Source organism: Leuresthes tenuis, unplaced genomic scaffold (genome assembly GCF_036924035.1).
Source record: "Leuresthes tenuis unplaced genomic scaffold, fLeuTen1.0.hap1 SCAF_17, whole genome shotgun sequence".
Lineage (NCBI taxonomy): Eukaryota > Metazoa > Chordata > Actinopteri > Atheriniformes > Atherinopsidae > Leuresthes > Leuresthes tenuis.
In genome coordinates, this window is record NW_027325371.1 from 11,786,193 (window position 1) to 11,800,100 (window position 13,908).

At 41.2% G+C, this 13,908-nt stretch overlaps 1 protein-coding gene across 3 annotated transcripts in view; it reads right to left on the reverse strand.

Annotated features, from left to right (window-relative positions):
- Nucleotides 1-13,696, reverse strand: part of cyth1a (cytohesin 1a) — a 36,762-nt gene extending 23,066 nt beyond the window's left edge. Inside the window, exon 1 of one of the 3 annotated variants that reach the window (XM_072369648.1) lies at nucleotides 13,465-13,696. In XM_072369648.1, coding sequence (XP_072225749.1) covers nucleotides 13,465-13,483 — 19 coding nt within the window. In that variant the 5' untranslated portion in view covers nucleotides 13,484-13,696. Of the gene's footprint in view, nucleotides 1-1,678; nucleotides 1,937-8,720; nucleotides 9,003-13,464 lie in introns of those variants that run through there. The other 2 variants (XM_072369646.1, XM_072369647.1) reach the window with 2 other exon arrangements.
- Between the last annotated feature and the right edge of the window lie 212 nt (nucleotides 13,697-13,908).

The following is a 13,908-nucleotide window of genomic DNA, read 5'->3' on the forward strand; positions in this document are numbered from 1 at the left end:
TCTGGAACATGCACTTTAGGAGCTCTCACAGATCTGCACATTGACTTTAATGCAGTCGCACGAAGAGCTCGACTCTGCCGTTGCTCTGATATTCGGCTACATGTCACCAAATGTATACTTCAGCCAGCTTTAGACCTGATTCAGCTGCATAACTACAAATAACAATCACGTGGGTGCCTAGTTTAAGAAATAACTTTCCATACTTCTTACCTCTTGACATAAATACCAAATAATTAGACCGATTTTGAACTATTATTAAAACTAGAATTGGGGGAAATATTGGGGGAAAAAGAGAGAGGGTAAGAAAAAAGATTTCAGGATGTCATGAGGCATTTGAACTGGGATGGGACTATGAAACACTGCAAGGAATAACCCAACATTTGAGGTTTTTGCAAATGTTGTGCTTCAAGGTGACTTAAATACTCTCATTTCACAGTGGTTGGATGCTCCTCTGCCCTGCAGATGCGTAACTGAGCTATTAGGCATGAAACTTACAATAATACCTGCTCTGTGTCATAAGTCTAACTTCCATTACATCAGTAACTACACTGGGTGAATGATGGTCTGACTGGAGAGAAAGACCGCAACTGATGCAGAAAGAAGGCTACAATATGATTATGGGGAGATGATGACGATTATCAAACTGCCAAGGCATTAGTGCCAGGCAGGGTGCACCGTACAACTGGGCCCATTAGAGCTTTCAGCACCGCTCATTAGGGAACCATTAGTGACAAATACTTTAACTTCCCAGACCACCCGCCTCTAAGTGCCAGAGACAAATTAACTCAAAAAGAATCGACTGCTCCTCCGTCTCGCTGCCTGCCAAAACAAGATAGCAGTGTGCCGGCCAGGCTTAGCCACGACCACTGAGGAAAAGACGCTCAGCAGAACAAAGGAGCTGCAGCTCAAGACAGAGCAAGTCAGCCAGCCCAGACCCTCACCGTTATCCAACATGATTAACAGTGACGCAAGTCTAATTAATGCTGCCAGGCTCACCAAGCCAAGCAACACAGGCCTTCTGTTTCACACCAAAGGCCGCACACTCATTACTACTCTGCAATAACTCTCTCAACCATAATCCAAAGTAAGAGAACTGCAGCCAGCATGCAGGGCAGTTGTGGTATTAGAGTTGAGGAATGAGCTTCTGGGGGTAACATTGCCATGTTTTCAACAAGAGGGGCATTGAAGGTCAACTGTAATTATGCTGACACTGCGGGTGTCTGTCTGCTGTCACACCTGTTGCTCAGTGTTCAGTGAAAGAAAGAAAGACAGTGAAGATTTTCACTGAGGTTCAGGCGAGAGTGCTAAAAACATAGTCCCACACATTTAAAGACACAACTCTCTTAAATATGTGCTCAAATCTGATCATTTCACTGGGAAAAAAAAAGGGCATGCGTCGACCCGCCTAACTGTAGAGTGGCAACACAAGAAATCATTCAACAACAGAGAACAGACTTTGGCAAAGGAGCAATGAAAACCCAAGGAATAACGTGGTCGTAGTAACACAGGCAGAGTGAGCACTGTAAACAGGGCCAGAACCAGCAGAGCAGTTTAAATATCTGGAGGTTTAAGTCCACAAAGTCAACAACAACTTCACCGTGTTTTCCAACAAGGCAGAGGGCCCGTCGGATCAATGCGGGTCGAAGTGAGACGTTTTTTCTTCGACAAATCCACTCACCTACTCCGTCTTCGGATTTCAACACCATGCTGGCTGCGTCTCAACGGTTCTCAAGTAAAGTTTTGTGGAGCTTTTCGCGAGTCCAAACTTTGTCTTCTACAACCGTGCGACAAACGCGCTGGACTTTAAAGTTTCAAACGTCAACTTTGCGAAGTCTACAGAGATACAACTCCCTCGACAGAGGAAGCGCGTTTCTACTGACAAGCTCAAGGGAGTGGTGTGGAAATCCTGGACGGACTTTAACCAGCCTTCCCTCGGTTTGAGCTACTGTCAAGTCAAACAAGATGTAACTAACGGGCTTCCGTCTACGGCTTTCACACTAAAGGACACATTTGAGCTCAACACTTGAGCTACCGAAGGAGAACAACAGCATGAATGAGAATTTTCTCCTTTTTTCTGCACCTGTAAGAAAACAGGTCAATGGAAACGGGACATGTTGACAGCTAAGCACCTCAAGTTTGCAGAAAAAAACAAATGGTTGATTCATAAGGATTACATCAAAACAATAAAAGGGCAGATGGCACTGGAGTTTTTTGATGAAGGCTTAATTATGAATCAGCCCTCACCTAAAGTCATGAGGTTTGGGTAGTTAGAAAAAAAATAAATAAATGAAAATAAAGATGAAAAAAAAAAGATCATGGATCCAAACAGATGAAATTGTCTGGTCTCAGACAAGAACAGCACATCAAGGTTGTTACATTGAAAGGTTTGTGGGTGGAGGATGAGATGGGAAAATGACTAAATTGCATTCACTTTGTTCTCCCACCACCACTTACTAACAGACTGCAGAGCAGTGGGGCTGTTTACTGAAACATGGAAGTCTAGTCTATCTAACTCTGTCATATTTGACCTGACCTATCCTTTACTTTACTTTGTGTCTTTAGGTTTGTGCACGTTAGAATTTGCAGCTTTATAGTAGCCCCGCTACACTGCATACTGAGGTAACAGATAAACCTGTCTCAGCACTGCACTTCTGTCAGTTTATGTAGAATCTGTTTCTTTTTATATTCAATAATACTTTTCAAAACTAATCCAATCTATCTCTTTGGAATATTGTAGTCTATTCACTATACTCACTACAGTTAAGTCATCTCCATGACCAAGACTGATCCACTTGGAGTGATCAGTGGTCCACGGAGTGCACCCTGGGGTGCACAAAGCGGTGAGATCACGTATCCCGCATGAGGACCTGCATGTAACAGGAATAGAAATGAACGTAAATCATAAAATCTTGCAGAGCATATTACATGTAACACAACATACTGTAAATAAATGACAGCACTCATTCATTTTCAACAATATAGATAAAGCATGAGGTCCAAAAATTATTATTTTTAAATCACGTTTTATAATCTAGACTTTTAATTTGAAGTCAAGATTACTCTATTTCCGGAGCTAGTCTAGGGTTCGGCAAATTTTATGTAACACTGAAACTGCAGTTAACCGGTGATAACGCCCCCGCATTGCCACCCTGTTGCCTTGGGCTCTGTCACACTAACACACGCACACACACACACGCAAATCTGTTATGGGGACAGCATTGAGTGGGGGCAGGGAATTAGTGATTGACACACACAGAAGCAGTTCACTGCTGCTTCGCTTGCCCGCGTTGTTGCTTTTGATTCACCACATCCGCCGAGAGCAGACGTGCGCTGTGAAGACTTTAACCACGAAAACAAATGTAAAACGTTGAGAAAATAACAGCAACGCCTGCGTTGGGCAGATATAACACTTCTGAACACCTGTTGAATATTAGAACCCACTGAATAGTCTGATGATCCATATGATAGCAACTCTTTGAAGCCTCCCTCCGCTAACAAATCAAGTTTTAAACCTTTTTAACTTGTCGATAAGATGCTATTTATGCTCACAAGACACATCGTGAGCAAAATCAGCTTCCAGTGTTATGGTTTAATAGTTTAATCTGAGGAGCACCACTGAAAGTCTCACTGTGGCACGGCCATGCAACCCCATGTGATCTACCTAAACTATTTGGAACCCGCACAAAACCAATACTGACTTGAAAAGTGCGGCTGTACAGCTAATTTGATCCTCCCGTCTTTTGAGATTTCATTAAAACGGATGGTTCAGGGCTTCTGCTGAAATTTGAAAGCCAGTCATTATTACTCAGATAAATCCAGCAACACCCCAACCACATATTGTGTGTTGGCTTTTGGTTTGTAGTGGTAAAACTGGCTCCACGAACTCCTGCTGAGAATTACCAACACGACTTTAAAGTTACAAATAAAAGCTCATGAATTCTGCGTTTCATCGCAGCCATCAACGTACAATACATTCCGATTCTTTGCAGCCTGTGATCAAAGATGGAGTCGTTTCTTATTCCATTAGTGGGGAAACTGTGAGGGCTCTCCATCCCCTTCTTAAAAGTGAATTTTATAATACTTGAAACACCGTACTGCTCTCAGATTGGAAAGAGCTGAGCTTGTCTCTGCCTGTTCATGAACACAGGACAGCCAAGAGGAATGCAGCTCTCACAGCCAATGTGAGGCCAGGTAGAGGTAGAAAATAGCTGCTCTCTGTTTTTGTTCCCCTCTCTCAAGGAATTGATGGATCGAGGCACTGTCCTGGGGCAACTGAGTTGTATTAACCCAGGTCTCAAGACCCACTACTAATATTAAACCCCCTTTCCAAAGATAATACTAAAACTCAGCATGGCATGGTCAAGCTGTGACCCATGAATGCCTCAATTGTGTGGCACAAACTCAACAACTGACAATGCAGCCTGTGTCAAATGAACTCTGTTCACACAACGTTTCAATTCATTGTTACTAGTTCATCCATTCCCCCGAGCACTGCAGTACATCTGCCTTTAAGAACCCAGAACTAATGAAACCAGAGAGCTATTTGACCTTTAGATCAGGAGTTGATATCAACACACAAAGTGAATTGTTGTCTGCAGATTCCTGGTTCTTCACTGAAAACTGTCCCTCAAGTAAATGTGATGTCAATGCAGTGTTTAAGGAAATCATATAATCAACATAATTCTGCATTGGGATCAGATAAGATATTGTTCATACAAGTTCAAAGATGCAGGTTGTTTCGTGTTTAAATTACTAAGGCATTCCTCAGAAGGACTTTCTTTTTGTTTTTGTTTTTTTGCTGTCCTTGGTGTCAGCACCCTACAATTCCACCGTCTACGTCCTACACTGAGATTTATCCTCACTGACAATACCCAAACACCTCCAAACTTTTATTTTAAAATCTTTAACCACAGCAAAAAAAAAAATTATATGTATTCTACTCAACTGGAAAGGCAGAACGAAATGATCAATAAATCAATGGCTTTACTTGTTGACTGATCACGCAAATCTAGAAAAAATAACTTCAACTCTCAAGAACAAAACCTGGCCTCCGCTCTTTTACTATATCCAAAGCTGATTCCTCCTGTGATGACAACCATATAATAAAACAACATAAGTAATAGAAATTAAATCACATGCTAAAACTACCCATTATGATTGTAAATACACCGTGTTATAACACCACAATACAGTGTGGTGTTAGAGTGTAGTGGTACAGTAGTCCAACAGTAGTCTATTACTCTATCCAGTTTATAATAGTCAATGCATTTACAGAATATACCAACCAGATCCCACACTTGCAAGCTTTTCTCTGGTGGTTTCTCTTAAGTGATTCATGTTGAGAGTTCTTAAACTATTCCCTGGTAAATGCCACATTCCGTTATTCTATCGTAATACTCTGATTTACGTAACACTATTAGGTTATTTTCTCACAGCTTATGAAAAACCCTTTAAAGATAAAGATGGCAGTATGCAGTTCAACTGATCATAATGTGTAAAATAAGTGAAATGGTCATTTCTTGCCAAGAGTGTGCCGAAGTATTGATTTTGAACTGAAATCACATGTTGTTATGCAAAGAAACTGATGCACAGGCTGTTCCTTAATGTGTGTGTTTGTATTTGTTGTTAAACTAGCTTGAAATTGGTGGGAAATTTTTCAATATGAGAAAAAAAAAAGATGCCAACTGTGACCTCTGCTGATCATTTATATGAAGTACAGACAAACAAACACGAACAAAAAACACGTCAAAAGTATGGTAAATCATTATTACACAACTGCTTACATATCATTTGGAGGTTATTACATGGATAAATGATTACAAAATAATTATTCATTGATTCCTAAAGGGAAATCCTGGTGTTGATCATTTTTACTTTTACCATAATGAAAACCTGTCTCTCTGCCTGTAGCTTCCATACAAAATCTCCAGAAATCTCCAGAAAGGGTGCTTCCTGAGAAAATACTTGAGAAACAAGTAGGCATGAAACTAGGCATGAAAAATAATCCTGTTACCGTGACGATTACCACACACATGACATACATTCTTTGGTGTTAGCTCAGTCTGGAGCAATGCTGCTCTGTGCATGACTCACTGCACAAGTTGATTTTGAAACCACTGTTCTGCATTTGTAAGTGCAGGCGGTGATAATGAGACCTTTGGATCAATGTATCCTATAATTTTCTGGGTGAGAGGGAGAGCAGATCTGAAATAGGAGAACACATCTAATCCCAGTATGAGTGTCACTTAGGTGATTTCAAATAGCACCTTGTGGGCGACCAGTCACATTGCAATTAACTTGAATATAAAGCTCCCAATACAAGGTTCCCAAGAACCTCTCTGCACAGCACAAATATCCAGAGGTACCCCTGACCAACTGTGGGTAAATTATATCAAGGAGGAGGGTGTGAAATTCAGAGAGCTCCAGCTAAAGCGCCTCAAATGTCACCTCGAGTTTGCATATAAATGGTCTCTCCAACAAGCACAATCACAAGTGGACAATAGAACTGTTAATGTTTACTGAATAATTCATGAGTTTGACTAATAAACAGAATTGAACAATGATTAAATAAACACCTGACTTGTTGCAGATGGATTCGGTGCAGTAAAAAAGACCTGATTGGTCTGCTCCTCTCATTAAATTTGTCACGACTGAAATGTCTACCAGGGAAACCAAATCCATCCAGAGGGATGATATGCTGCTAGAGCTGTGTTGATTTAATCCATTTAGATACCCACACACTCCTCCTCCTCCGTCTCATTAATAATCGAAAACACCTCAGACTGTATGTTAACAATGGACAAATATTCTTTGTCTTTGCTGTCCAGAGGAGGAAAAATATATGCGATCTGTATCGTGACATCATCATGTCCTTTAATGTGATGTCATGCGTGTGCAAAGCTTACTGATTAATATGCATTGGATTTTGTTTTTACTTTATCATTAAAAAAAAATGGAAGTTCATCTCCAAACACTTTAAGAAAATGTGAAGTACACTTTAGGATAGATAAACAGAAAGTAAAAAAACATACAATTACTTGGCATTTAATGTTAATTGAGGTGGGAGCATCACCTTTTTTACCTACGCTCAGCTCGTTCAGATATGAGGCCTGCTGCTGTTTTTCGACTGATAAAACTAGTTTTATTGAAATATCCATGTGAAAGATGATATTTAGAAACATTTATATCCCATCTCTTTATCAAATAGCTGATGTGGAAGATATACTTAAACTGTCACTGCTGCTCCTGCAGTGAGTTCCCTGTCAGAGTTCTGGCAAGTCCTGGGCACACACAGCACAGATAGTATCTATGCAAATATCGCTCAACTCAAGTACAGTCATGTCTGTTATAAGTGATACAATGTCCCTTTTCACTCTCATTGTCTGGACTATTAAGATTAATTTAGTAGGCTGAGTCACATAACTACAGTGTTGGACCAACGGTAGCATTTACAGTTAGAAAGGGCACGAACACACTGTACCTGTAACCAGTTAATATGACGGAAAGGGGAAGTGAGGTGTTTGATTTGTCATCCAGCAAAATAACTTTGTTTTAGCTTCTCTGTTATGCTTACTATTAACTCTTTTCACAGTTTGATGTAAATTTAGTGATTTTATAGTGTTGATTTGAGATCCCTGGACAACCATCCATTAGATGAGCCACACATGAATCATTTGTGTGATTCATGATTGAAAAAAAAAAAAAAGAAAAAGAAACACAAACACTTACAGTACCCCCATCACAACATATTTGAAAAAAAGAGCCTGCAATAAAGCTACAGTAAGTCACTTAAAGGCCTAACATGTTTTTCGGTTTTGTTGGCAAAAATTCCTGAAAGTCAGCAGAACAATCCAGACGACTTCCCCCTTGAATATCCAAAGCAAAAAAAGACATCACCTCTTTTCACACATAACCCTGTTGCTGATTCAGGGGATTTGAAATCACTGAGACAGCACTGTTTCCCCTTGGTACACACTCAGTCAGCTGATTCACCACAACCCAACAAAGCTGTTTTAGTCATGCCAGCACACGGTTTAAACACTCCCAATGGAAACCTGCCCACCACCCTGCAGCAAAATCTAACACAGCTGCAACACTTAACAACTGATCCAAAACAACACCTCAGCCCCATCACTATTCTGATCGTGTTATTACCGAGGATTAAAAGTCTAGATGGTGAGCTCAGCATCAGAGCCAGCGTAACTTCATATCTCTCCTTTATATGCAATCAAACTAGAAAAGTACTGAGCCATCTCCTGTAAGCACAACACTGCACCCCTGTTTATCACAGAGGTGGGAAGACGTGACTGACGAGCTGTATTTTCACTTCAGGAGTCAGTGTTGTCAGACAGTGTGAGGATCTGCTGTGCGTTTTCAAGAATGTGGAGATTGGATCTGCTCTGTAAGTGGGTTATGTCATTCTCACGCTATATGAGAGCAAAGGGCAGAGGTTTAAATGGCGCTAAATGAAAGCTGACTTAAGCCACAGCAAGCTCCTTCTATTTCTGTCCAATTGTTTGTTTCCGTCTCTGATGGAGCCCTGTGTTCATGTCAGGGGTCACACAAGTATACTGTCAAACAACAGGATACCCAACGGATAGAAGTAACTAAAAAAATATACAGGATTACAGTGATGAAGGAACACATATTAACCAACTAGCGAAACAACCTATGTTACTGCAATCCAGCATGCAATTCAAAGCTGACAGTTGGGACTTTACCTGGAGGTTGCTGAAGTGTCTCCACAGCTGGACACAAGAGCGTCTGAAGGCTCGATACACACAGTTCACTCACTGCCCCCATAGCTCCAGCTCCAGAATGGAATTTGCCTATCTGTGTCTGAAGGTACGTGTCTGTTAGATGTTGAGTTAAGTGGCTGAGTTACTCCTTCCTCACGACGCACTCTGAGATAGAGCTGAAGGGAAGTTGCGGAGTCCCTGGCTCCCAAATGCGGGTGTTTACAGTCACTCAGCCACTGAGACTCCCGACGGTGAGGTCCTGCTTTCTTGAGTCAGTTGGATTCACCCAATCCCCCATTTGGATGACTTCTCAGCTCCCCGGCAAGTCTCTCTCGCATCTCTCACACACACACACTTTCTCTTCCCCTTTGATTAGAATGTGCAACTTGCTGGGATGCTGAAATCACTTCTGCTTTCTTCCCCGTTCCCCTTTTTGTGCTGTCGTCTCAGTCTTCTCTCCTCTCTCATTCTCTCTCACATGCGCTCTCTTGCTACTTCACATACTATTTTGTATCAGCCAGTCTTCAACTTAATTGACTGAGCATGCGGGCAGAAACGTCAGGAATATAAAAACATTCATACATCTGTGATATTCACACAGAATCACCATGAACTCCACCAAGTTGGTGTTTTCTCGTGCAGCTCCACAGATTTCGAATCCCATTCCCTCTCTCTCAAAGCTTCTAGCCACTCATACATTTTTGGCTTCAAAAGCTTTGTACGAAAATGAAAATAAAAGACGTTAGAAAATTCAAGATTGCATTGTTGCTTGGCAACAGGAGAGAAGAAAAGATCTGCTCCTGGGCAAAATATTGCAAGCCATGTGTTTTGGTTAGGCGATATCGACTCTTGGTGAGGGTTATTTGCCACAACACGACCACATGTTGGTGTCTTGGCACAGAGGCGGTCACTCATAAACTCGCAACAAAACAAACAGGTTTCCTCTAATGTGGTTACAATCAGCAGCAGTTCATTTTATTTTGGATTTTCACTTCCTCCTAAGGATAGCTCAAATGTTTACCTTCACTCTTGAATTGGCATTACATCACCTGCCACTCTAATTTAGCCCACTTGTCAGTCACACAAAGCGACTCTCGCTCTTTAACAACTGCCTCTCTGCCAGTGTCACTCGTTAATCAGTTCTTCAACTCTATTTTCTTTGTCAATCACGCTTAAGTCATGGGTGCCACAGCAGAGACCAGAGTTAAATGGCACATACTGGTCACAACATTTATATTTGTGAGCTTTGCACGCCTATGACATCAGCTTTGATCGACCAAGCACCACGCAGCTTATTTCCACAGGGTCAAACGCTTCAAACTGACCCTTCTGTGAAGTGCAGTGTCAGTCATGGCTGCTTTAAATGCTGCAGCTGCACATCACCCAAAGGGATTACCCTGTCTCTGGAGGAACAACACACAGCAAAGTCAGCAATTATGTTTATACATTTTTTTCTAGGATGCACGCCACTTATTACCTTCTCCAAAGACAGAGTCAGCAAATCACAGTACGCCTGCAAAAAGTAAGCAGATAGATAGCTAGATTGATAGTTATTACACTCAACTGTTTCACAATTACTTGTGAGTGATCTGTCGAGTATCAAATGCGGTAATTTAAGGGCAGGGCTCATAGCCACCCAAACTATTCCACATAAAACTTTGCCAGCGATTTTCAAAACATGTAGTTCGTGACTAATCACTGTTTTGGTGCATACAACACATTCAGCCCATCTCGTATTTATTATAAAACTTTGCTAAATCCACACTGTGGAACAAAACTCAGCTCAAACTCAATCTGTTTTTACAGATGAAAAGTGGGAAGTGAAGAGTCCTCCCTGAAGAAATCAGTTTTGTTTCACATACAAATGTAATTTGATGCAGCCACACCTTAGTAACTAATGTGTAGCTGCACTTTAAGACAACCATCTTCATTAAGCTGGATCAGTGGTGACTAATGTGTGATGGAATGCTGTGTCGGGTGTGAAGGCCCCCTACTTGAACTTGACTGAGAGCAGAGCACAGCTTCCTTGAGCAGTATATGCCACCAGGTGGACATTGAATGCAACAGCACCTTTATTCTTGGTACACAAATCAAGCTAAATAGCCTCTGAAATTTAGCAGTTAGCTTTAAATGGGCTATGAATATCAGGTGGGTTCAACATCCTGCAGCAACTTCCATTACAAGAAGAAAACCATTGTAGACATTCTCTGTAATCTGTCTACAAGAAATTCTGATGAAACCCAGTCAGGTATTTGACAAACAGTCACGCAGGTATAGAATTTCTTCCCAACCTGAATATACTGTAAAATCTACAGAGAGCTTACTGATCTGTGTTGCAGGAACTCCTACACAGCAGCCGAATGTTAGCATCACCTCTAGTGACTAACAACAGGCAGAGAGAAGGCAGCCCCAGCCCTTCTGCTGATAAAACTAACCGAATATACTCACCACAAAGACTAAAGCTCTTGCACCTAAATATAGACTGAACGTGCTTCACAGAATTTTTCCTGATAGTAATGTGAGCTGCCTTACAGCTTCAGAATGCTGTTTTTTTTTTTGTGTCTGCTTATCTTTATATGAATCTTTTTGAGACTGGTGAAGATTTATAAATGGAAAACAAAGGGAGCATGTTTTCTTGATCACGACGAGGATCAAGTTTAATTTTACAGTTTTATCTGATATGACTAAAAAAAGATTTGCTGAAGCTACAAATCGTTTGATTATTCATGTCACGTTTTTTTTTTTTTTCAAACATCCCACAAGATGTGTCTGCTTTATTCCTCAGAGATTTTGGTTGCTGCTGCAGTGACAGGCTGAGCACACTTTGAACTTGAGAGGAGCTCAGAGCCGGAGAAAACTTTCCTTATCATCACAAAGATGATGAGGATGAGGACATCATATTACAGGACAGTGGAAGAATCTATATTTCTCACATGCCAATCACTTTTCCAAAGAGAAGGGATCAAACTGAAAGAGATTACACCCATAACCACATCAACCTGCGGATGTAGAGCACCACGCCTCTGAGCAGATGCACCGTTTCCTTTGTTACATGCACATGTTATTGTGCAAATAGAGACCAATCTGCACTGAGAGGTGCAGGGAGATTGAGAAATGTACACACACAAAAAAAGAAAAGAAAGAAGATAAAAAGATTTCTACACTGTGCAGTTTAAAGCCTTCAAAGTGAGTCTTGAAACAGAGCCGCACCCAACAAATCCCAAGATAGCAGGTTTAGGGCACCTGCACCTAGCAACATCACTTCAGAACTGAGTGTAAAAACACTATGTTAATCCTCTCATGAATTTTAGACGGTGACTGAACATATGACTGCAAGGTTATAAAATTTACAGATTGCCCACATACATATTGCAAGCCTCAACAAACAGTTGCATTGGGCTTCACTAAGATTCACGTGTTTGTTAGATTTAAACTATGAGGCTAGAGTTATGACAGCAGATGGATTACTTCCATCCTCTCCTCTCAGGCTTTAATTATGCTTAGCAGTCACGGTGCAGGGACAGAAGAGATGATATGGCTTGCTCGTTCAGATCCACAAGCTGTCGCTTTGATGAAGGAGGTGTCAGGGACAGAGAGCGTGAACGTCCTGAGAGCTTCAGAGAATCTCTTTTCTTGTGTCAATCACTTTGTCTGGTAATTACAAGATAATCAAGTGATTCTTCAGCTGCAAATAGAAAATAAATGTCAAAGAAAGATACCGGGAAATTAAAATTATTAGCCTGTTTTGAGACAAAAAAACCTCCCAAAACCATGCTGTATAGGGTGTCACTCCCAAACTCACATGCAGATAAACGCTAAGTGGCAAAAAAAAAAAAAAAGCATTCAAAAATATCTGAAAGTCACACTTATGCCTATATTTCACCAAAGATTTTTCTCATTTGTGAGAACCAGTTGTTGATTTCCCATTCTTCACTCCTTTCACCAGATGAAATCCTGCAATGAGGCCACCGCTGGAGGTTCTATTTTGAGATGCATTAAGCTCTCAGAAACTCTAAATTGCTAAATAATTGAGATGAAGCCTCAATCAGAGCCTTTGCTGAGACATCAGCGGGCTCATCGTGGCCTGACATAATCAGACAGCCCATCTTATTGATGATGTCAGGACTCGAATTTCCACTAAAGGCTATACATTTTCTGGCAGTGAGAGCTTTTTGGAAAACTGTGTCATCTAATAAGCCAACAAGCCTGAAAATGATGTCAACATGGTTTGGATGATGTAAATTCCCACAGGAGAAAAAAGTTTCTCTCTCGTTTCTCACTGCATTTTTTAAGCTAAACACATCGAATCCATCATGTTGTCATAGCTGGTGTGATGCTCAATAATTCATCATGCTGATCTTTTTATATCTCCTTAGCTTGCCAGAGAATACCACAGAGGCCAGTGGTTTTAAAGCAAGGTTCTGGAAAAAAAACATCATGGAACAGTCTGCCATGAGAGTGCTTTTAACTTTAACACATCCTATAATACAATGCAGGCAACATGATTAAACGTAGAAGTAGACTCGAATTTTAGTATGTCAAGCTGGTTTCTATCAGTTCCACCAAGCTCTCAGTCTGGCTGCAGCACGAACACAGCTTAGACTACAGTCTGGCATTTCTAATTGGCATAACATAATACGCACACGGAAATACTAAGGAAAAGAAAAAGCATGCACTTGTGTTAAGTGTTTCAAAGTGTCCGCTAAATGCCAAGTCAAAGACAAACCGTGATTCTCCCCCTCCATTCTGGTGGTCCTGATGCTGCAGCAAGCTTCGCTGGTCGGGGATGTTTCTCACCGAGCGCCCGGTGCAATCCGGATACCTTCCTTCCTTTTATCCTCCCTTTCCTCGTCTCACTCACTTCCCTGCCGCTCAGAGAAGCAAGCTCACTTATGTGTGCTACTTTTCAGCTTGTTGCTGTTTCGATGGCTCTCGCTTGCCATTTGAAACGGAGATGCGAGCGTGTTGCCTGCCGTTGGCTGGTCGCAGATAAGCGTCCAGAAAAGCCGGTGCACATGCTGGCCCCTCCCGTCCCAGATGTGATGTCACGGTCCAACTCACCTTTAACTTTGCTCGGTAGTTTATTGCTGAGATTTCTATTCATTTAACATATAAGCACACACTAAAAAAAAGCAATTATTAAAAAAAAAAACTAAGTATACACCAATTA